Source organism: Panulirus ornatus, chromosome 33 (assembly GCF_036320965.1).
Source record: "Panulirus ornatus isolate Po-2019 chromosome 33, ASM3632096v1, whole genome shotgun sequence".
NCBI classification, from domain to species: domain Eukaryota; kingdom Metazoa; phylum Arthropoda; class Malacostraca; order Decapoda; family Palinuridae; genus Panulirus; species Panulirus ornatus.
In genome coordinates this window covers 20,797,634-20,823,426 of record NC_092256.1, presented here as the reverse complement: position 1 = coordinate 20,823,426, position 25,793 = coordinate 20,797,634, and the positions used below count along the sequence as shown (strand labels likewise).

The 25,793-nt window shown below is 43.8% G+C and overlaps 2 protein-coding genes across 2 annotated transcripts in view; one reads left to right on the top strand and one right to left on the bottom strand.

Moving 5' to 3' along the window:
* Positions 1 to 24,720, bottom strand: part of edl (ETS-domain lacking) — a 34,408-nt gene extending 9,688 nt beyond the window's left edge. The window contains exons 1-2 of the mRNA XM_071681842.1: positions 24,605 to 24,720; positions 20,030 to 20,195 (exon numbers count right to left, since the gene is read on the bottom strand). Of these exons, the coding sequence (XP_071537943.1) occupies positions 20,030 to 20,195 (166 nt within the window). The 5' untranslated portion in view covers positions 24,605 to 24,720. The remainder of the gene's footprint in view (positions 1 to 20,029; positions 20,196 to 24,604) is intronic.
* Positions 1 to 25,793, top strand: part of LOC139759570 (putative ammonium transporter 2) — a 108,651-nt gene that overhangs the window by 10,468 nt on the left and 72,390 nt on the right. The gene's annotated exons all lie outside the window — the stretch shown is intronic.

Here is a 25,793-nt window from a genome sequence, read left to right as displayed (position 1 = left end):
CATTAGAGACTCGTGGAATAATGACCAGACCCTGAGAGGTGTGTACACCCCTGAAGGAGGCGTATTGGCCCAAATGGAGGCAAGTATACGGCGGGAAAGGTGTCTAGATATCGCAAAAAAGCGCCTAGCTACTGGAACGTGGAATCACTTGGGGGAAAGATCATGGAAACCCTTCAAGGACTGTAGAGAACAGTAGAGGTATGTAAAAGGTAAGCGTGTGGGTAGATGGGAAGGCACACAGACACCGGAGCAGGCGTGTAAGAGCCCCGAGGGCGAGTGTGTAGCAGCCCTGAGGGCGTGTGGGCGCCAACTACTTGATGACCGGAAAGTAAGGTTCAAGGAGTGACCCCAAACGTTCCACCCAACACTGTAATTCTTGCAGACCTCTTAAAAATGGCCTCTGGGGTGGGGTACGACGGTGCGGGAGGGGGTAAGACGGTACAGGAAGAGGGCATGACGGTGCGTGTAGGTGTTCGAAGGTACAGGAGGAGGACACGATGGAGCATGTGAGGGTACGACGGTAGAAGAAGGTACAATGCTACGTGGAGGGAGGGACCCACAAACCAGATGATGGGCCATCAAAAAAAAAGTAGTCCCAGGAACATCGGTTATAGGGTCCATTCTACCATGTGTTTGTTGTTGGTGATGATACAGTGGAAGGTGTTATGAATATTAGATGGAAGGAAGTGATGGTGGACTGGTTGTGTTGGATTCGGAGAAACACAGGGAGAAGGGCAATGGTGGTGAAATCATATTAAAATGAGAGAAAGATGATTGTGTGATGTTAGTGGTTAGAGAGGTCACTGTTATAGAGGAACACTGGTGGTGTTGGTGAAGGGGGTCGTGTTGGAGAGACAGAAGGAGGTCATGTTCGTCTCGGTGAGTCTTTAGTGGGGAGGTAATGGTGGACAGAGGGGGTTTGTCTTTATGGAAAGGCCATGTTGAAGAGACGGGAAGTGAGTCGTGTTGGTGGCGAATTGTGTCGAAAGAGAGGAAAGGGATACGGAAAGCGTCGCAACCACCACAAGTGTCGTCAGACGGCTAGGCTGCGACGCCTGGCGACAGGGCTGCGACGGGTATCTTAACGACGGTGTGAGGCGGAGGTTGCGCAAGGTGACACGTCGTCGCCCGACGTCCTGTGGTTGTGTGCGACATACTAGGGTTCTACTGCAGCCCCTAACGCCGTCCCCTGATGTGTGAGACACCCAGGGGATCTACTGTGGGTTCTAACGCTGTCCCTTAGGATTGTCGCACAACCTGGGGCTCTCCTAAGCCACTATTGCTGTCTCTTGTGTGTGTGGGCCATCCTAGATCTGTACTGGGTCATAGCTGCTTTCCTGTAGGTGTTTGGGACACCCTAGGGATGCTTTAGGGTACTAAGGGCAACCTCTGAGACTGTAGAATACCCTTAAATTCCACTAGAGACCTGGCGCTGTTTATGTGTATGGGACACCCTAAGGCTCAACTGGGACACTACTCCCGTGGGACACCCCAAGTTTCTTCTATGGCCCGAGGATCTCCTGATGTGCCACAACAGTAGTCCCCCAGGTGTGTGAAAGGGCCTCGGACTTAACTTGTTGCCCCAGTGGCGTTCCCTGGTCATGAAGAACTGCTGAGGGCCACCACCTGTGCACGAGCCTTGGGGTTGAAGGCCTTACCACCACCACAGTCGTGTGGGAGAGTGGGACGCCACGGGGCTCCAGTAGAAGTCAACACGAGAAGGTTCTGCTTAAGGGTATACCCTTCAGCTATTTGGTGACTTCAAAATCCCCTTTAGTTAATGGCACCTGATCACCTCTCTCCCTTCCGGTGGGCTCAGCGAACAGAGTGGATTGTATTGGTAATAGGTTACCAGTGGGACTTAGTAAATGTATTTGTGGTTGTTGAATCTGATGGTCGTTGATTGCAGTAGTTGTGGTTGTATGTTTACCGCTCGCGGTTACAGATGGCTGTTATTGTCTGGCGCCATAGGAATATGGATATTGGTAGTTATTATTTGCATTACAACCTCGGGAGAAATGTGGTGTGGACGGCCCGGGGCGATACGGGAACGGTACTGCCTGTAGCCTCAGGGGTGCGGACGGTGCGTGGTGCGAGGTGCGGCTGGTGCGTGGTACGGAGTGGGTGGGGTGGGCGGGTTAGAGGGGAAGGGGGTGTTGCAGCAGGCGTCCCCAGGCAACCACGGCCTCAAGTACAGACCACAACCACGCCCGGGTCACCAACTTTCCCAAGCTCCCCCCCTTCACACACACACACACACACACACACACAAAACACTCCTCTTTCCACCAACGCCATTGCCACCATTGCCACAGTCACCATTTCCACAACTGCCATCACTACCACCACCTCCACAAGTGATTATAAAAGTGATTACAACAATATTTTGGCGGTCCTTTTCTTTCGCTAGTATTGTATCCATAAGAGACTTTCTATACAAATCATTTAGACCTGAGTAATGAGTGATAATCATGACACAAAGTTTGCTTTCTTGGTCCATTATCCCTATCAAAACAACTTCCCGTCAGCAGTTATTGTACTACTGGTACCAACAGTGATGGAAGTAGCTGTAGAAGTTGAAGTTTTCACTGCTGTATTGATATTAACAGTGACAGCTGAAGAAGTTCTAGGGCTAACTCTTGTACTGGTGCAAGCAGTGATAGATGCAGTTGCAGAAGTTGTATTGTTATTTGTTGTACTGGTACGAGCAGTGATACATGTCATTATAGAGGTTGTTATAGGTTATCGTTAACCATAAGACCAAGAGCAGCACAAGACAACAACTGTTGTTGGTGATTGTAGAGGGCGGGTCTGGCTGGCTGGCTGGCAGGTGGTGGCGAGGGAAGCGGGCGTCCCACACAAGGTCGCCACCTTTCCCACCCAGCTCCACAGCTCCTCCAACTCACCTGGTTTACGCCCCATGTACTACAACACCCCCCCCCCCCCTTCCTCTAACACCTTAAACTCCCTCCACCATTCCAAATCCTTCTCGCTCTACTGAACGAATAAAATCCTCCTTTAGTCTCTCCTCGAATTAACGACCGCTCGCTTAAGTCTCCGCCTTAACACGCCATAAGACCTAACCCATTATCCCTTTGCTATCCTTAACCCCCCCCAACCCCCATTACCCCTTTACCTCCCCATCTTCGACACCCTTTTCCTCGGCCACCACTTCCTCCAAGCGAATACAGGAGGTCAATGTGGTTACAGGTCCTTTGGCTGTAGTAATCCATTGTTCCACATTGTGTGTGTGCGTGAGCGCATATGTCTTTTGACCGACGCTTATAACCTGGAGAACCGTTTAGCCAGCCGCTGGGGAAAGTGGAGACTTTGTTGTACAATATATAAAATCGATTCAAACGCCATCTATTATGGGAAATGAGAGGGCTAATTCTACTCAAACGACATGTGTCTGTGTGTATGCGTCTATGTGTTTGTGCGTTGTACATATACTCATAAAAATGCATGTGATTTTGTGTATATGAGTTTCTTGATCTGTGTATGTGTTAATTAGGATTTGTGTGTTATAAGGAGAGAATTATAGGCGCGTGTCCCTTAACATTGTATATATGTACTATGTCATGTGTAAACAAGTTCCTTCCAGCATTCTTACATAAGTATATATGTATGTGGTGCAAAGAATATGATTACAATTAATCATGCGAGCAGCACTTAATCTAATCCTGCACCCTTCTAACGTACGCTTTTTGAGGCATCATATCAGAATTATTGACCCACAGACCGCTATGATTCCCCATAATCAATAGCTACTTTAATCGCTTCTACTCCTAGATGGCAGCGAGCGCAGCTAACCCTTAAAGTCGGGAGTCTTAGACAGACCCAAAGACCCAGCCATGAAAGCCGTGGGTGGGAGGGAGTAAACCATAGCCAGGGACAGAGCGACCAAGGGTGGAAGGGAGCTTACGACGAGGACGGTAGGAGCAGTGTGTAAGCCATGGTGAGCGAGGTGGGAGGGAGTTAGCCGTGTGGTGGGTGGGAACAAGTCGTAAGTAAGAAAAGGGAGAAGAAATAAGCCATGGTGAGGGAAGCGAGGAGGGTGTGAGCCATGGGGAGGAAGGTGGGAGGGAGTTAGCCATTGGGAGGGAGGGAGCAAGCCATGGTAAGGGAGGAGGGAGGGAGTAGCCATGACAAAGAAAAAGGAAATGGTGTTTCCTCCTTGAGACACTCACGTGGTCCTGGACCAACCCTCCTCCGGCCCTCTTCCTGTTCCTTGTTATTCTCTGTTCCTTCCTCTGTACGCTTCCTCCCACCTGCCTCACACACCCACCCCTTCACGCGCACACCATCATAACCACACACACACACACACACACACACACACACACACACACACGGCCAGCGTATGGAAGGTCGTTACATACGAAGCTATAAATTCAAGTGGGTGGCCACCATTATCCTGGGAATGCTCCATAACCTCTAGGAACACGTGTGCATGATCCTAGAATATGACTCTTACGAACAGTGTAGATATCATTATACAGAAAATGTTCCACTAAACCCCGGTATCTTTGGCTTACTTCTCCTAGTAATACCAACACATTATTCTGTTTACATCTAAGGTTTTTTCCTTTTTTTGTCATCATTATCCTCATTATCGTACATGTGCTCATCCCTTCCCATTTAGTCTATGGAATCCTTTTCTTTTCATCAGCCTTACTCGCTGATATTTTTTTTCTTTCCCTTATGCTTCACATCTCCCCGCCTTCCCATAGCACCCGCGCCCCACTCTCCTCCCTATTACCACCCCCCCTTCTCACCCAGCAACCCTAAAGGTGGCCGCGTTAGGCCTGGCCGTCGCGACGGACCCCCGACACCAGCCTTGTGTCCGTCGTCAGCGTCAGGATTTACTTGAGTCACCCCCGCGTCTGGCGACGAAAACGGAACACTTCTTTTTTTTTTTTTTGTATGTGTCAGTTTCCTGTCGATGGTTTACGATAATAATACGTTGTGCTCCGGTTTGTTCCCTACACCGTAGTTTACATCGTGATTCGTATCCTGTTTGTACCAAGGTTTATGAATCCTGTTTTGTGATCGTCTAATATCTCGGTTCCTGTGCTGCGTACACCCGTTCCTTGTCTTATGAATCCTTCTCTGACTTCTAATATACACGTTCATACTCCCTACCAAGACAAGGAGACAAACTCCTACTTGCATCTTCTCATCCACTGGTATATCGCACAGCAAGATGAGATGTCTTTATCCTCGAATTGCATGCATGACTCAAGGTTAAAATGTATAATTATAAAAAAAAAATCATAAAATATCCCAAAAAAAGTACGTCCTCCCCTTAGTCTGTACACTTATTCTATATCATTTAACATCTGTTGCTTTATCACCTATACCGTTTTCATCTTGGCTTACATGATACAAATCCGGGTTGTCACAAGTTATGAAATTGTTTTTGTCGCGTATCATATCAGATGGAGTCTCCAACCACACGCGACAGATTATAACAAAGAGGTGTTACAAGTCATATACAGAGAAAGACGGTCATGGATTACGTTATACAGGGCGAGTAAAGCCCTTGCCAGGGAGTGTGTCAAACACAGAAACGGACTGTATCCTGTTTCTCCTCCCCTTCCTTATCTTGCCCTCCCCTTCTACCCTCCTCCCCAGGAAGAAGGCACTTGGGTGAGGATGTGGAGGCTTAGGTGGGTCATACAGGAGTAAGGAAGGAAGGAAAGAACTCTTGTAAGGTCCTGATTGTGACCATTTTGCCATAGTGTCCCTTAATCTGTGAGGAACTTGCACCTTATTGCTTAAATCCTTTCTTGTACTGAAAGCTCCATATCATGAATACTAATTGTTTAGACAAAGTTCAAGAGCTGGGACCCCATGAGCAACAATCTCCCTCCCCATACAGGACAAGTTGGTAAAACACACACACACACACAGTACTGAGTAGCCGCTTCATTATAATCGAATAGAGCTCACGAATACCACGACGTACGTCAAGTCCGTGTGGCATATGCGTCAGGACGTTACCTCGAGGAATGCGACGTGCACGTAACGCTCCGTGTCACGATGATTATGAACGCAGCACGTCCGGTGAGCAGTTCTTAGTCATTTTTCTGCCAGCGTCCGCCATTTACGTTCCCAGGTGGACATTGGCCGTCCTGCCATTAGCTTCGTACTGTCCTTCTCACACTCGTCCTCTTCCTCCTCCTTCTACTGCTGCTTCCCTTCACCCGCCCTTCTTTGTGCTGTCTCGCTATTCATCCCTCTGTCAACATTAGGTGTCGGCTCTCTCCGTCTTTCCTTCGATTTGTCAATATTAGCCCAGGACGCCTTTCAGTCCCCGTGTCTGCTTTCATTGTTCACTATTTCCGTTTCTTCTGTTTAATGTTTCTCCCTTCCGTCCCCTCTCTATTCTTTTCTTCTTTTTTTTTCAATCCTCAGTTGTCAACCTTTTCTGTACCTTCACCATCTATTTCATTCATCTTATTCAACATAGCCACTGGAAGTCTCACCAAGTGGGAGTGTGTGACAAATGTGTAAATTGGGAATTTCAGCAGCGCTGCTGTTCATTTCCGAATTATCTTTCACAATTGCTGTTGTTGTTAAAGATTCGCCAGACTTTATCTTGGCACGGGACCTTGTCTTCAGACGGCCTTTTCTCCCATAGTCTCTCTCTCTCTCTCTCTCTCTCTCTCTCTCTCTCTCTCTCTCTCTCTCTCTCTCTCTCTCTCTCTCTCTCTCATTCAATCAATGGGAATTCAATAAAAATTCTTTCACATGAAAACTTGGTCAGTGGAGCAACTGTTTACCAGTAAATGCCTTTGGTCTATATGGATGTGAAGTGTGGGAGATTCGTAGCTGTTAAAATCTTATTGTGTATCTACTGGATATATTTTCATTAGAATCCATCAAAGGGTCGGTGTTGTCGTGTGGTCTTTTTGTTGTTCCCCACCCGACTCAGATCATTAGATTTCTTCAAAACGTGCTTCACAGTGATACACATACACACACACACACACACACACACACACACACACACACACACACACCTTTTCTAGAAATATCATTACCAAACACGGTTCTACTCTGTCCCTTAATATCTTGTCGAATCAGTCATCAGCAATGATGAGTAAGTTCATTCATCACATGATTCAAGTGTTGCTTGTGATAACTGATTAATTATTGCTTGGGGATAACTGATTAATCATAGCTTGGGGATACTTGATTAATCATTGCTTGGGGATAACTGATTAATGAAAGATTTGACGAACTAGGGAGATAGCCAATTGGTTCCCAGTTTGAATCCCAGTGATGCAAATCTCGAAATAGATCAGGTTAGTTAATATGTGGACTACTGTGTTTGTTTATGTGTATGATAAGTTTTTGTTCTGAGTATTTCTAGACTGTATTTTCTTTCTATGATGTCTGAAGTAGCAGCTCCAGCGACAACTAACACTTACATCATAACATATATACAAGACATTGCCAACGTGGGTTTGAGTTTGATCAAACACAGAAGTTTATGGAAGTATAACCGTCTCTGTTTACCGAAGAAGAACGCATAGAGTCCTGGGAAGCCCCATTATTCCCCCCGTCAAGAGTCTGTGAAGTGTGAACACACACTGGATGAGAAAATGATACAATTAACCACAGAAGAGGCAGCAGCGAGGCGCTCTGTAGCTATATTTAGCAATTAAACTTACCGCTCATCTTACTCAATATCCGCTACCGAGACTTTTCCACAAATTACAAGACGACTCGCTTACCTCAGCGACATAATCATCTTGTATACAACCAAAGGAAGTCAGAAAATATGTACATTATGAAGGATTAGATGCTAATATATATATATGTATATATATATATATATATATATATATATATATATATATATATATATATATATATATATATATATATAATAAGACATACGGTAGTTACTTTGAAGTGTCAATGCTGCAACGATAAAGTTAGGATATTGATGATGACTGGCTCGCTGAGATTTCGACTCGATCGCATTTTCATAAACCCGCTTCGACACCCAACCGGGCGATGTTTTCCATAACTTAAGGACATATGATCATAACGAACAGCGTGCACGAACGACCAAAGTGGCGTTGACACAGCAGGTTACAGCTCACTGGACATCTTGCGAAAATGAAGGGCTAATCTTAGGGCAACTGTGCTGGGTAGTTGTGGACTATTGTATTGCCACTTTAAGAAGCTGCTCAACTCGGATGGTCCCAGTGCAAAATTACATGGGAATGGCAGGTTCTCTCTGATTACTGAGCTTAAAACGAAGTTATATATTTTTCATCTTTAAAATTGCATCTTTTGACTTCGGTGAGTGACACTGATTGCTGTTCACACACAGTTCTTTTTTCTTTTTCTTTTTGTAGCCGAGAGAAAAAGGTGATTGAATACATTCCATCAGTTCGGTCACGTCGGGGAGGAAAAAGAAATAAGAAAAATTGAATCTTTGATAATACCAACGTTGATTTTTTTTCCCGGTATTGGAAGAGGAAGATCATGCAAAAAAAGACTTTTATTCCTCCTACTCCGCCTTCTCCTCCTCCCACGATTCATCACCACCGGGAGCGTTCGCTCGCACGAACACCAAAAGTACACGAATTATACGAACGCATGAGTACGCATCCTCCCTAATCCACCAATTCCACTAGCACCCCAATACAACGATTTCACGCACACCCAAGCACACGAACCAAAACACATAAGTAGAACTTCATGAACACTTAAACTCACGACTCTCGCTAACCTGTAATTACACGAACTTTACGAACCCCAAATACACTATTTTCACGACAATCTAAGTACACGAATGCTACAAACGTTAGAGTACAAGACCTTCACGGACACTCGAATAAAAAAAGAATTCACGAATATCCAGGTATACATACTCCACGAATATGTAAGTGCATGTGCTTCACAAAACTTACAAGTTCCCCACCACAAAAAAAAAGAGACTTACACACACACACACACACACACACACACACACACACACACACACAGTAGCCCCAGGTCCACGAATCTAACGTACAGTGTACACCAACAAGCATAAACGACTGTGTGCAGAAACTCACAGGTACACGGATCCTCGTGTGCAACGCCCACCAGATCGCGCGGGGTTTTTAGCAAAATTTCGTCACAATGACAGATGCAGCGCGCAAGAAATTCCTGATATTATCTACCCGACCGTGAGACACTGGGGGGATCCATGACGTCCAATAGTCACCTAACGACGTCGAAGATTCTCTGGTGCGTCGCGAGGAACATACCAACTTAGATCGAAAGGAAGTGAACCTAAAATGAACGCTCTTCTCCTTCGGCCCCTTCGGCGTGAGGGTCTTACCACGGGCTCAGCTTGCTGTCAGCACACTGAAGCTATATATCAACTGGAGTCTACGTGAATGTCTTGGCTTAGACGGATTCTTTAGTGTACAAGAAGTGATATACTGTCGATCTGAATGTTCTCACTCACGTCAGGAATTTAGCAGAGCTAACGCATCAGTGGCACCATCGGACAATGTCAATGTCTGGATCTATCCACAACCCTCTGTACGTCAGTACGGATCAAGTCAGTCAATAGCACAAGAGTCGGATCTAGTGTACCCGTGACCTAAGTCAGATATAGTGTGTCCATGACCTAAGTCAATGCGACTGATCCGACACGTCAGTACATGATCGGTACACCAAGCGCTTTGAAGCCAGATTTGTCCCTACGTCAGGGTGCTTAACTGGACCTGATGCGTTCCTCCCCAAAAAAATTTAAAATGTTCCTTTTTTTTCCCCGTCAACTGCTTGATGGTCATTTTGACGAGCCTCCGCAGTAGACCTAAAACGTGTCCCTTCCTCCCTCGTACTCGTCCCCACAGGAAAATGGTAGCGGTGACGTTGGGTTTGGTGGGCCGAGAAAAGATTTATAGAAATAATTGTAAAGCGGAAATGTGGTAATAGTGTAATCGCGGCCACATCCTTGAGGCGCGTCGCACAGGAAGTTACGAGGGTCCTCCTCCAACTCATGGCGTCGCTGGTTTGACCAGCAGGGAGAGGTTGCTGCAGGGATGGACGGGAGGAGGGACATACATGAAAAGAGACGAAGGACGGGAGGAGAGACATGGGAAGAGATGAAGGGAGGATAGGAAAGGAGAGGACTTAGGTAAGGCGAGGACTGAGAGAGACAAGGGACGAAGAAGTAAAATGGGAAGAAGTAAGAAAGAAGAATAAAAGACAAGAAAGAAGAGCTGACAGGGTGATAGAGGGAGGGAAGGAAAGGATTAGGGTAAAGACACGAAGATGACGTAGCAGACGTCTGCTACTGTTTGCCGCTCGAGTTACAACTCTAGAATATACCTGAAAGTCAAAGGAGGAAAATGGAGCCTCTGCTGGTTCAAGGTCAAACATTTTCCTGGTTTAGAAATATGTTGGTTTATATCCACTTTTGAATACCACTGATTATTTCTTTCCATTATTCCATTTCCTTGGGGAAAAAAAGTCAGACACACAAAATTGTTGAAGTTTCGGAACACTCTCCACGCCACATTCTCTGGTATCAAAGCTTCTGTTTTTCTTTAAGATATGATTTGATACTTTAAGGTTTATGTGGGGAGATGTCTGAAATTTCCAGACAATGTGTCGCTCCCAGGCCATTTTGGCAGCCCTTCCTGGCGTCTGGACTTACGCGTCGCTCCATGACACCTTGCACAGGCTGGAGCAACACTTCTATAGATCACCAACCTGGCTATAAAACTACCTCTGTACATAACCCAGCAGGCTATAACTGTTCGACATAGGCCCGTTGTTGTTGGATTCTGTAAAGCATTCGCTTGTCACTGTGGACCAGATGTGTCCCGTGGGGAGAATGACCTAAATGCTTGTCGGACCCAAGAAGGGAGCCTATCGTATCCTGTGGTCATACGAAAAAGAGGTAAAAAGGATGGAATGGGACGGGTGGGTGGGTGGAGGGAGTAGGGTGGTGGGGAGTGTGGGAGGTGAAAGAAGGGGAGAGGGGTAAGTGGTGAGGAGGAGGGGATAACTGAGTGGGGGGGCGGGGGGCGTCAGTGTTGTGGTCAGCGCCGTCCTTGGCTACTCCCGAGGGCTTCCCACGTCACCAGCCACGCCACCCACCCGCTCCCCATCCTCTTCCTAGCCATCTGGACCCTTCGCACGTGTCTTGCCTTCCCGCATTTCGCGTTTTATCAATATCTCATTCAACAGCATATCCTATAGCAGCAAGGGGAAGCCCAAAAAAATGGGTGTTGGGCGAACAGATATATAATAATAGTTTGAGAATGAGAATAATAATCTCAGGATAATATCCATGCATAAAAAGTTGACAAACCCACAGATGACAGACATGTTGCGCCACCAGCTGACGTGAGCGGAGCTGGTACTGGCCTCACACCAGCTGTTATCAGTGACATAAATAGGCGCATAACTAGAGCATGAGCGGCACCGCCTCCCGCCATTCCTTGTATATTGAGGTCCGACGAGCTTTTCTCGTGAAGCTTCGAAATAAGTCGCGCAAGGCCGGAACATGTCCGCAGTAATGCTATCATCAGGTCACCCTGACAGACAATCATGTTGACGAGCTGGTAGTAAGGTATACAGTGATAGACAGGAAGGAGGAGTGTATATATATTTATATGTGTGTGTGTGAGTGGATGGGCCATTCTTCGTCTGTTTCCTGGCGCTACCTCGCTGACGCGGAAGACGGCGATTAAGTATAATAAATACATATAATCAGATTATTTGAGAGAGAAGTATACAATAATTATGAGGTTCCATTTTTTCCTAGGACGAACAAATTAGTCTCCTGCAGGAGAAACCTTTTTTTTTTTCTTTCCACTGACATCGAAAGGGACATTAAGGTGCAATGTGAGACTCGTCCTCCACATTCAGGGCGCCGCCGAAGGGTGAGGGGCCGTCAGGAACCTGGCCATGAGTGGACACATGGGGTCATCACAAGCGAAGTCTCGTAGCATATTGAGAGACGACTTGTGCTGGCAAATAATGGCCGGAAACTTTCAGACGGACGCACGGACATGAGTTTGATCCACTCTGACGTCACTCTTGAAGAGAGGAAATGAGCATGACGAACAATACGCCATAACATACACACACACACACACACACACACACACACACACACTTGCAGTACTGCCAAAGTTAAACTCGCACAAAAAAAGCCAAATATTCTTCACTGCCGTTGATTTTCACCTCATGGCAACATTAAACGCCCCCGCCGGCCAAGCTAACCTCCTACAAGGAAACATTAACCCCAAACTATCCATTCCCTCCGGCGTGTGTAAGTACCCCCGTCCCTCCCTCCCTAAAACAGACACGTCTAACTAACGTTTATCGCGCTGGAAAGTCTGGTTTTCACGCTAGGGAAATAGCTCCTTGAAAATTCTCACGTTACGAAACTCTAAACACTCGATATTTACAAGACCAGTAACTTGAAATACAGTGCAGATATTTACAAATGATCGATGTAAATGATGAAATACAGTGAATATATTTATAACTAATTGATGTAAATGATAAGATAGTGCAGATATTTACGAATGGTTGATGTAAAGGATAAAATACAGTGCATATATTTATAAATAATTGATGTAAATGATGAAATACAGTGCACATATTCATGAATGATTGATGTAAATGATAAGATACGTAAAGGGAGATAAATGAAGCAAACTACCATCAAGCAACGATAGCGGGAGGAACTATCGTGGAGGAAACTAGCCAGGGGTGGCGGGGAAGCGCTTGCCGTAGCATATGCGTGGCGCAGCGTCGGCCACTTTTGACTTGCTGACTTCGCTAGACGCTGAAGGGATGGGATACTGTAATACGACCCCCCCGTTACATCATACAGCTGATGTAGTAGCCAACATGATACTGAATGCGGCCAATATGGTGTATTCTAGAGGTGTGTGGCGTCATGTGTGAGCGAGAACTGCCAGCCAACATTTCTAGGCTATTTATACCTCACAGACTTTTACTGGCATCGCAGGGGGAACTATTATAGTTCTGAAGACAATTCATACGTCTGCATTTGAAAATTACTCGAGACATTCACCCCAAACAAGATTTCTCCACGTTATTTTGTCCTCAGTTACGTGGTCGGGTTAAACAAGACCTTAAAACCTCCGAAAAATGTGGCAAAAAAGAGAACGTATTCCAAACAATACTCCAGTAATAGAATACATCAACAACATTATCCGTAAAACTATTGGCCAACTGTTGCATCGAGAGAGAGAGAGAGAGAGAGAGAGAGAGAGAGAGAGAGAGAGCTGGGGCTGGGCGTGTGGGTGGAGCTGGGTGGGTGTCTGGGAGGGAGGGAACCAATGCGACACATACCGTCACGTCTCACAAAGTTCACTCCTCCCAATAAGCAATTAAAACGCGCACGCCCGCCAACCCCTCCTTTTCAGGAAGTACAACGAAGAGGATTTCCCCTGCAGTTGAAGGTATCATTACCAACATGATTATTAGTTACCTTCAAGTATCATTACTAATTTTCGTTGTTTATGCTATAATCTTCAAAGAAATACAAGCAATTCAAACTGCTGCAGACCCCTTGCGTCCCTTCGTGGCTATTTGTGATAGTGGAGGATGTCAGAAATTCACAGAGAATGTGCACGTACAGTACTAGAAAGCCATACAGATGATTCAGAGAGAAAATATCACGTCCTTTCATGTAACATAGGCGACGCAGATGATATTAGACGTGGACCTTAAAGTGGAAACATTCATAAAGTGTTTACTTATCATACCCAGTGAGTAGGACGAAGTTCTGTAATGATATCATATATTCTAACGATTGTGGCGAATTCTGCCTCGATGGTTGTGGTCGGTGATGGCCACGATATCAACAATAACATAACATACGGACTCTTGTCTTCATGATGCTTTGACGTAGGTAGCCATGAATGATTCGAGTATACACACACGTGTGTGCCATGGGTTGCTGCCCATTGTATAAGATTAAGGAAACGTAGGAGATTGTTGAAAGTGATCGTAATGACACGTCGCCCTCGCTATACATGCTTGTAACAATAACAATCGGATGTTACTTTCGCTTACATTCTGATCTTCATAACAAATATTAGAACGTGTCATTGTTAACATTTTTATAAAACTTGACTCGTCTCTGATCTGTATGATATTTCTTCAATCTTTTTGTTATGAAACACCGTATTCATATGTACAAAATGATAATGATAATGATAATGATAACGATAATGATTCGTAGAAATAATCAATATGATAATGATAATCATAATGAGAATGATGATAGAAATATTATTAATAGAAACACTAGCAGTAGTAGTATTAGTAATAATAATGATAATAATAATGATAATAAGAGTAATTCTGAGACCAAAATCCAATTACGTATTTCTTCACTAAAGGTTGGCATTCTTCTCATTTCCTTCCAAAGACAAGGAAAAAGAAGGTTTGCATCCTGCCAGAGCCGCTCCCTGTCTGACGGAGGATATACGCCTCAAGGAGTGCCACTCGTGGGCGCCTTGCTCCCCAACAGCGGCAGTCGAGCAAGGCAGGGGACCAACTCGCGCCCACGCCCCTCCCCATATCAGTACATTTCCACACTGAGGGGAAAACACCTACGTAGATATAATTATCAGATCGTGAACGTTACCAAGGGTCTTACGCCTGTCTCGAACGCTATCGAGTAAAAACAAAATCCTGCACTGGTTTACAACTTCTCTCTCTCTCTCTCTCTCTCTCTCTCTCTCTCTCTCTCTCTCTCTCTCTCTCTCTCTCTCTCTCACACACACACACACACACACACACACACGCAGATACATCTACCATTTGCAGACGTCTGTCATTTACAGTATCCTCAATCCGTTACGTGTACATTTTCAATGTTGTCCATTTGACATCGATATCATATTCGATCCTAGAACAAAATTTTGTTTTCCTTCTACATTCGTGAGCTTAGATTTGCCTTTCATTCGAGTCATCAGCTTGTAAGCCATACCAGACGCTAGTAACATTTAGACTGGCTGTAAGAAGCAGTACGGGGAAAGAATACTAGAGCAGACAAGAAAACAAGATAGTAGGGACAAACAGACGATACATTTACCAAGAAATGTCGTGAAAACGAAGATAAAAAAAGAGGAACTAAAAGCAAATCAAGATCCAAAGTATCACTAGTACTAGTGTAAGATACTAGGTACCACTTACAGGGAGAACCAGGCTAACACCCAATGCAAGAACTGATGGAAGTTGTAGTCTAAAACCCAGAGCAGTAATCAGATAGTCACCACAGCACCAGTTGAAAAAGGAAATGGACCTAAAACTCGTGTTCAGCTTAAAGCAGCGGGGAAAGACGGGAACAGGGGATGCATTGTAGAGGAAGCAACGACAGGGTGAAGTAGCCTATCACTTCCACAGAAAGTCTTCGAGGAAGCCTTGGTAGAGTAAGCGGCTGGTGTGACGACGTGGGTCCTGATGACTCATTACCTGGGGATGATCTTACCGGAAGTGCGCGCGCTGGTAGCAGGTTCAGCATCCTTGGGTCGGGGTCCCGGATGGGTGTTGGGGGATGGTGGCAAGGGGGGTGGAGGTCTTATTGAAGATTATAAGGGGGTTTGAGGAGTGAGGGGGGAGTATACCGGAGATATGGAGGGGTGCGTCGCCCTATATATATATATATATATATATATATATATATATATATATACACCGACTATCTTATGTACGTGTACACATCGATAATCATTCTTGTACGGCACTGCACAGATGTACACCACCAAGTACACACGTGTGAGTGTTTAGAGATAAATGTCCAATAGACAGACACGGTGTTTATCAATACACCAAGTTATGAAGGACGCCACTCGACTGTATGTACACGAACCATCTCATTGTGTATATATATATATATATATATATATATATATATATATATATATATATATATATATATATATATATACTGGCAGGATCGGTGGTAACGTTAGCAAGTAACCGGACCCTCCTGCTCAGCCCAGGGAGGCACGCGTATACACATTCCTCAGCTCAAAAACCGCTAATGGCAATCACGCTTGTCAGGTCAGTTGCCTTTGGACGCATTGACAGCCGGTGTATATTGGATGTTGACCGAGGGAATGATAACGTAAGTCATTAGCAGGGGATTGGGCAGGGGAGGAAGACGAAAAATACATAAGAGGAGGAAGAAGATGAATTAGAAGGTGGGAAAGAAGTCTCTGGCAAAATGATGAAAAGGAGGAAAGGGGAATGTCAAGAGGAGAAAAAGGTAAGGGGAAAAGTCTGAAGAGATGTAGAGAGGAAGACAAAAGTATAGAAGAGGAAAAGGAGAAATATGGAACAAAAGAAATGTCAAAGAAGAAAAAACAGAGGAACGAAGCAACAAGAGAGAAGAAAACGATTGATGAAGAAGAAGACCATAAATGAGAACACATAAGAAAGAGGATAAAGAAGAACAAAAAACTTCAACTGTAAATAAGACGAGAAACGATGAACGAAAAAATTCTGGGGGTCATGTTGAGGAGAGACGATCAGACATGGTCATGTGGCCGCGGTGTTCAGACACGAAACGCAGACACGCTGCCGGAGGTGCAGGCGAAGGAACGGAAGACGTACAGAGAGAGAGAGTGTAGATAAAAGTGGAGGATGAAGTCAGACAGACAGACAAACAGACATAGAGAATGTAGACATTCGACAAGCAGACAGAATCGCAAGGAATGCTACTACAATTAAGAAAAAATGTCACATTCCACGAATAAGGAAAAATTGTGTAAACATTTTACAAGTTATCAAAAATAGGATGACAGTTCAGTAAATGTATGATTTCATGTTTATGAGAAACACTTTCAACCTTATCGAACAATTCAATAGTTTACTTCTCATGTTCATATTCATTTCCTATTTTTTGCTGCTGTTGCCTACACTACTGATAATGGCTTTATTTCCTTATTCACTATTTTTTCTTTATTTCTCATCATCCAATTCAACCCTGCTGACGTACTGCCTCTTCTTTTTCCCTTTTGCGCCTCGTTCAAATACCAGTACTCATTATTTTGGTGTGTAGTCTACCAATGTCTTCTTTCTTCCTTAATCACTCATTTCCACTCCACCCATCCCAGGCATCTACTGAACTGTTTCCTTCATTCCATCCTACTTATCAAATGCTTATAAATTAACTCATTTCAATCCTCCCTTCCTACTTCTACTTTATATACCAATTTCCACACTATTTACCATTTCCACGCTACTCACCCACTCTTCCTTTTACCCATTTCCACCCTATTTACCTACCAGTTTCCTCCCCTATTAACTCATTTCCACCCTATTTACCCATTTCCTCCCGGTAGACATCGGGTGCTACTTAATAAGGGGCAATTACCTGCCACTAACCTTGGCCTACCGCACGATCACCCTTGGATTAACAAAAGCGAACCAACGCCTCCGTGAAGGTCCGTGTTGTTGACGTAATTACCCATAATACCCCACTAAACAGAAGAGGTGAGACTTCTGGGATGAGGATATGCTACCGACTTTATCTGCGGACCTCCTTGTGTTTCCTGTTTTCATTCGATCTTATTAGGTTGTATTGAATGAGGTTTATAAACGTCCAACAAAGAATCTGAGACTTTTAGTTTATGGAGAGTAATAAACGAAGATAAGAAGAAGAAGAAAGAATATGTCTGAAGACCACGAATGATGAAACGCAAAAAGGTAAAAGATACGATTATAATCCAACAGTACAACTAGAGGCAACAGGAGTCCATCAACAGGTTTTTGGGACCATGGGTTGAATGGGAACCTGAGGACATCCTGACGAAGAACGTGGAGGGCACCGCTGTCTTTGGATGCTTATGAGGACTCGTCCACGGCCTCTACCACCGCCGATCAGTGTTCCTCGTGGTTTCTAACGTCGTCCAGTGCCACCTGAGGTTTCTGTCGCCATTTTTTGTTACTAAAAACATCCGTCAGCGTCCAGTGGCACCCGTGTTTCTCTCATCATCCAGGATCTCTAAAGTCATCCACTGTCATCCAGGATCTCTGTCGTCATTCCCCTAGTGTTTCTGTCCTCAGTCAACATAACTTGGCCGCCCACCAGCGTATATACCACCCTGGTCGCCGCCCACCCACCCAGTAACGCACGGATGGGCGGCCCCGTCCTTGGAACGCGGATATGGTGCGATAATTATGTTGGTCTCCATTATCCGTACCTCGTTCTCCATTATTCGTACTTCTGTCTCTATTATCTGTACCACCATATGTCGTAAAACCTCAATTGACTACAGTCTCCATAAACCATAGTTCCATATACTGTAGTCTCCACACACTCACTGTATACCGCACCTCCAAGTTCTATACATATGGCTCGGTTTACTTTCTAAATCGTCCGAGTGATTAGGACAATGGCGATAATTTGTCGACGCTTTGTTCTGAAGTCATGCCACACCTATCTTCCCCGGCCATTTAAGACAGTCATGAGGTGTGTATGTGTGTGTGTGTGTATGTATGTATGTATGTATGTGTGTGTGTTCACGCGCGCGTGTTGTTTGTAAGTGTGTGTGTGTGTGTGTGTGTGTGTGTGTGTGTGTGGGCGTTTACGTAAATGGATTACGAATATCGTAAAAAACAAAGAAATCCTTCAGAATGTTTAAAGGTATATCAAGAATCATTATTAATACAACAGGATAGAATGATTCGGGGAAGGTAGAGTGAGGGAAGTCTGGAAATCCCCTCCTCCTGTATCACCACATTCTAAAAATAAAACCAGCAGATGGAGCCCAGAGCTGACGTTTTCTACATTTTCTGTCGGTTCCTCTTAACTCCATCTCATTTAAGCTGGCAAAAGGTGAATGATTATAAAAAGGATATATATATATATATATATATATATATATATATATATATATATATATATATATATATGTACGATGACGGTACTGTGATGATAAACCCTCGAGAGACCTGGTATAATCATGTGACCAAAGGTTGGACGAAGCGATGGAAAGTGTGTACCTAATATCCTGACAGGTGTTTGACTCGTGTGATGAAACTTAGATTACAGTGATTAAGGCTAAGTTGTACGTAGTTTAGTTAGGTTAAAACATGTGAAAGATATCGACGTCAGCAAATCGTACAGAGTGAACAATCTCCTCTCAAGATATCAAAAATGAGAGAGAGAGAGAGAGAGAGAGAGAGAGAGAGAGAGAGAGAGAGAGTCTACAGGCCAGAAGCCGCGCCCCCGCGCCTCAACCTACCCTGTGAATTTCAGGAGAGGAGGAGGAGGAGGAGGCGTGTGCCTCACATGACGAGCGAGTGAGGGAGAGTGGGCAGCATCGGTGGCAGGATGTGGTGTTGAATCACTCCTGAGCTTCCTCTCGAGTAAGATGAGTAACCATGAGTCACCGCTAGAGATTTCTGGCACTCTGTGGCGCCGATGTGGCACCGCCAGTAAGAAGGGGCGCGTCATATACACACACACCTCAAGCGACTCCAACTTGGCCCTCTCAGGCCTCGTAAGTGACGCGACATAACTCCAGTTTCCTTTGTGGCATTCTATTGAATCCCCTTCTGTCTCCTGTTATTATCTGTCCTTCCCACGTACTCCAACCTCCTCCACCTTGCCGTCCTCTGGGCTTGTGGAAAACAAACTCTTATCTAACTCTCCCTCCCTTTTTCCCTAAGGATCTCTCTTTGTTCTTAACCCCAGCATCCCCACCCGACGTCTGGACCGTATGACATAACTAACCGCCGACAGACGAGTCACCGGAAAGATGAGGAAAAAACTAATGACGCAATTCACAATCTCTTCGCTGAATACGTCCTTTAGAAACAAACCAAAAGTCACACATATGCGTAAGTGCAAATGAACTCCATGTATGCCTGAATACGTGGGTACATGTGTGCATTAACACCATACACGCACATTCAGACGCAAAGGCATTTAAATATAGATGCAGACACAAAGGACGTATAAAGGAATGGGGTTCTCCCTCACGCTCCACATACGTACCGTGGGGGAGGGTGTTCCTGACGGCGCGCTCGCGGGCCCGCAGCGTCTTGAGGGTCAAGTCGTGCACCTCCTCCCTGGGTGGGTAGTCCTCGCCCGTAGGTGGGTACTCCTCGGGCGTCGGCGGCCGTCGCCCTCCCATCAAGCCGATCAGCACGTCCGAACGCATCTATCGGGGGAGATAAGGCGAGTTAGTACGTGCAGGGGTGGCACTGAGAGCATAGGTCTATATCCATCTCTGGGGAGGAAAGTAGCTTCAAGGTTGACAAGATCACAGCAAATGGGGGCGTTAAGTTCAACTTAAGCATATATGGATGGAATATTATAAACGACGTTCATAAACAGGGAAGGAGAAAGGAATGAGACATGCGCTCCGAAGGAACATATGGCTATATAAAGTCTCTAGGGGATATATGGGGACGGATCTCATTACTGAAGCACATGCTTGGTTTGAAACTGCACATACGGGATTCATAGTTGGCATGGATTAATCACATCTTGGTAAGGTTCAAATCTATGAACTGAAGGGACAGTTCAACACGTATCTCTGAAGACCCTACGTGGGTTGAAACGGCTATGCGGTTACGATACGAGTTCAAGATGTATTTATGAAAGGGCATACCGCTTTGTAATGTACCTACATGGAACATATATAATGGATTAACGCATCCCTTTACGATGTCTAGTTGTTTGGGTATTTCAAGTCTATCGACTACCAAGGTCATTTTCAAGTGTTCGACATTATCCTAAGTCCATCTATGCGTAATCTGTTGGCTGAAGATGAAGCCAGGAAAATCCATTTTGATTGTTCACTGGAAGAAAAGGTTTAGGAATCGAAGGATTTAGTAGGGGTTTGTTGGAGACGAAGGAATTTGTAGGGAATTGTTGAAGCGCTCTTTTAGACGTGCGGTGAGGAGGAGAAAGCTAATAAAAGAGAACAGAAAAGAAGAGGGGCTATAGATCCGGAGGCTAAACCCAAGTGCGCTATAGTTGTCGAACGGCGAGTGTAAACATATCTACTGCGAATATAGTTACGTAAACTTTGTTCAGTGAGAGTTAACGAGAATTATGAGTTAAATTTTTGACCTCACACATACTTCTTCGGTGAAATATTGGAGTATTTAAATGTCAACTGTTTGATATGGATGCCTGAAGTCTATTACACTGATCTTTCTCGTTTCAAGCTAACTACAACGTAGAAAAGTGTTGACACATGACACTGTAGGTAAAGCTATAACATGCATGACAGCATTTTTTCCCGTCTCATAAAAGGAATCACTTTACACTGTATTATATTTCATATCATTATCAGTTAAGAGCATACTCCAAAAAATGATATGCAAAGTCGATATCTTTTTTATTATTTGTGTCATCATACTTTATATGAAAAGTCTACTTAATATTTACCGACAACCAGCGAGGGGAGAGACTGTAGACAAGTCAGCATATGTGATGTACTTTGCGGGTCTTGGTTTAATGACATGTTGCTGTTCATGACCATTAAATTCAACAACACAACGTAGGCACCGTACACCATCATCAGGTTTCATATTTTTCAACAAAAAAAAATATATAGACATACAGTTGGGATGATAATTCTCTACAATTAGCTCACAATGTAGAGGAATAACTAGAGAAAATTAGGTGTTTGTGTTTATAGTGACCAATGGGGTAAAGATGAGGGTACTTTAAATTCTCATCGGAGGGTCAAAAGATGAAGTACAGTACAAATTTGAGTTCTTGAGTCAACCTGAACTCGTATAAACCGACTTTTACAACTTGATGTAAAGAGAGAGAGAGAGAGAGAGAGAGAGAGAGAGAGAGAGAGAGAGAGAGAGAGAGATTTTTAGAGACGGCGTATTTCTTGTGGAAGTTGATGTATATTTTAGTACATGAGAAAGAGAGATGAGAGGTAGATAGATAGAATGATAGAAAGAGAGAGAGAGAAGGAGAGAGAGAGAGAGAGAGATCGGAAAAGTCCTTATATACTTATACTATGTACAGTAAATTAATATCGATACGGAAGTATGTTTCTTACAACCAATACTAATATAGGCTTTGCAAAGGGTCTCATTACGATGGGCAGTGTTGATAGGGAATAAGAGAAAGAGTCTGAACCGCAGTACTAGCTATATCAGTTCCTTTCAGCGAAGGAGATACCCAAAATCACACGATTAAAAAAAGAAAAATTAGCAGTAGGGATCACTTTTGTGCTTAAGTTGATGCCATGCAAATGCAAAGTCTACTAAATGCGTGCTTCAGGGTATGGCCCATAAGGTGGAGAGTTACGACTGGAATCCAACATCTTGAGAAGTGAATGTACCAGCGTGGAAGTTCACGTTTCACTCCTAAACACTGGGTAATGGTCGAGGATGTATGTGATACGGTACGCTGTATGTGCGTGATCCATTCCTCATAACAGCAAACAAAATTGAGGGAAACCAGACATACTGACGGACATACAAGGATATGAACAGTCTAAGAATTTTTAACCTGTGTATAGATAAATGTCGCATCATACCACCGGACTAACATAGACACAGAGAACTGTGTAGATCATTGTGGCATGATACGCATTTGCATTTATATGTGTTTGCGTCATTACTATATACGTGTTCCGGGTAGAGAGTTTTACACTAGTGTTGCTCTGTCTCTTAACCTTGTATATATGTACATTGTCTTTACTCCAGTGTGTGTGTGTGTGTGTGTGTGACATAATACGTCTCTTACTGTTGACACAAAGGAATTTAAACACCAACAGACCACTGGGTCCTTTCGCTATTGACTGTGACAGTAGAAGTGATCAGAAGCGTAGATATTAGTATGATAGGAATAGAGGATTATACAGGTATCTTAAAGAAAAATATCTGGAAACTTTTTACGTAATCAAAGAGTGGGCAAAAATCATGTCAGCTTTGGACTCGAAGCTATTTATCAAGCCTATTCCCCTCTCTTTTTTTTTTTATTTTCCAAAAGAAGGAACAGAGAAGGGAACCTGGTGAGGATATTCCCTCAAAGGCCCAGTCCTCTGTTCTTAACGCTACCTCGCTAACACGGGAAACGGCGAATAGTATGAAAGATATATACACACACACACACATATATATATATATATATATATATATATATATATATATATATATATATATATATATATATATATAATGCTTCTTTCAACAACTCTTCTTGGTAAATCATACCAAAATCAACAGTCCTGTGGAAAGAAATAGGTACTTTGCCTCACTCGAAGTAAAACGCTTACACACTACTACGAGTTGAATCAGACAAAATCTAGCCCTGTGCTGCTCCTGAGGACGAGATTATCACAACCTTTGATGATTTTAAACACACCGCGCTGAATCACCTCAACCCTTCCTTTTGAGATTTGATAAGAGCAGATGACTTCAAAATAATCAGTCGGTGAACATCACCCCCCAGCAGAATTCTGATATCCCTCCAACCCACGTGTTTCCAGGACTAAATCAACTTTTTGAAACACGATGACATGAGCACGATGATGCAACCCTTAGATATGATGGCCAGGCCTTATGTCAAAGGTCCCGTCATCAGCATCATCATGATGCTCAAGGGCTGTATGCTCTTAGGCTCAAGGGTTCGCATCGATGGCGCTCCTCAACGGGCCGAATGAAACTCTGCAGAAACACACCACAAAGTTTCATTTTCAAAATAACTGACCATAAACACACCTCGCAAGAGGTTTAATCTCATCAAGAGGGCGGATTTTTCTGTCGTGAATTTTGGCGCTCGCGTTCTATAAAACTGTTCCTGACGTCACCTACCATCGCGCACTCGTGTGGAAAGCATGGTGTACTGAACCACCAATAGTCCTAACACACACTACAGAAATAACACGAGAGTCACGTTCATAGATAGGCCGCGGACCGTGGGAGGGGCGGGGGGTGGGGATCAGGCCCCCCCACTATGAATGAAAAGAATTTTCACTAACTTATTACTAGACTTATCCTTGTGTGTGTGTGTGTGTGTGTGTGTGTGAGTGCGCGCGCGAAAAAAAAAATGTTGAAATCATCTCGATAAGTGTCCATTTATGTTAAAATCATACGAAATACTACTATTTTGATCTATTATTGTTATCATCATTACTAAGAAATCTCCCTCTTGTGGGAAAGGAATGTCAACTTAGCATCCATCACCTTCGGAGCATGACAGCCACAAACATTATAAAAAAAAATGTATAAAAAAAAAGGTCCTCTGCCTTTGAGACCCATGTCACAAAAATCAGCAAATGTTACCCTAAGTACGCGGGACTGCTAATGTCAAACCAATATATCCTACTTTCTTTAATGTGAAGTTGAGGTATGTAAAATAATGTAATCTGGACACCAGTCGCTGAATTACTGCATTAAAAGAGCATTCGGATTCTTTTTTAAATAATTACAGGCTTCCATTTCTGTGCACAGAATAATCATAACAATTCATTAACTTCATAGAGTAAGTATTATCTTTCCCACTATTTATTCACCGATTCGACTTATTTGTAAAAATTCAGTACAATTTTCTTTGTTCACAGGTAACCACCTCATATAAAACTGTGCCTACCTTGTATACGTAAGTGATGATGAAACCGAGAGATAAATATAACACAGCTAATCACTGCGTGTATTAAACGGACACCACCGCTCACGTCTTAACTCCGGTACGTCTGACAGAGGACTAATTTCTAAAGTTTGAAAACCCATATGGTTCTAATTTCTCCCAAATATCGTACTGCGTTTCCTGAAGAAAACTTTAAAAATATCCAGTTTCGGTTTGTTTTGGAAATCAATATAATCATCATGTCAGATGCATTCCGTCATTGTGCAAATGTACATATATGCATATATTTGTATATATAACTGAATACAGTATTGTATTGGTGAAAGGCTATGTTAAAGGGTAAAGTACAAGTGTTGTTGTATATCATACGTCTGGCAGTGGAGAGAGGAGCGGAAGTGAGCCTCCGTACAGCTGACACCGACTTCCCGCCAACTCGCGACCTTGCTGCCCGGGCACGGAAATCACTCGCATTCTGTCGCACAAAGAAATGTAAAATTGCAGCAAATAACTTCACGAATATGAATAACATGTACCTGCGTTTATGAACAGGTTTTCAGTTCTGATAATTTTTCACACCTGACCGCACAAAGAAATATACAACTGCTTTCTTTGGAACTCCGCTCAAAGGTTGAGTGCCACAACAGTAACAATTTCACAGGGCAAAAATGATATTAATCGTAAAAGCGATTTACCGTTCCCACTGATAGACTTCAAAAATGAAGCGTTTCAAGATTCCTAAGACAAGATAACAGAACTGCACATGAAATGTTTCGATTATCGCTACCTGTTGATAAGGCAAATATTCTTGGTCTCATATCTTGTCCAAAAAAATAGTGTGGTGAAAGTAAATGACAATTTTTTTCACCTCCTCCAAGATTGGTTACATGCCTTCCCTTGTCTCTTCTTCATCCCTTTCATAATCCCTTCTGTATTTCAGTGCAGGCCTGGCCTCGATGTGGTCTTTTGCCCATCACTGGAGCCTCCAGCGTATAAAAGAAAAATCCATGGTCTGACATGAACTAAATAGGAATTATTAAGACCAAATGAAGATCGTTCTAAAGTAGATTATCCTGAGAAGAATATAACGAGTTCGGTCAAGTTCGATACGGTATATAGCGTCCAGAATTCAGTCCAGCTTGACTGGTTTGGATTTCGCTAGAAAGAGCGAGTTGACACAACTAGTGAGGCTGGC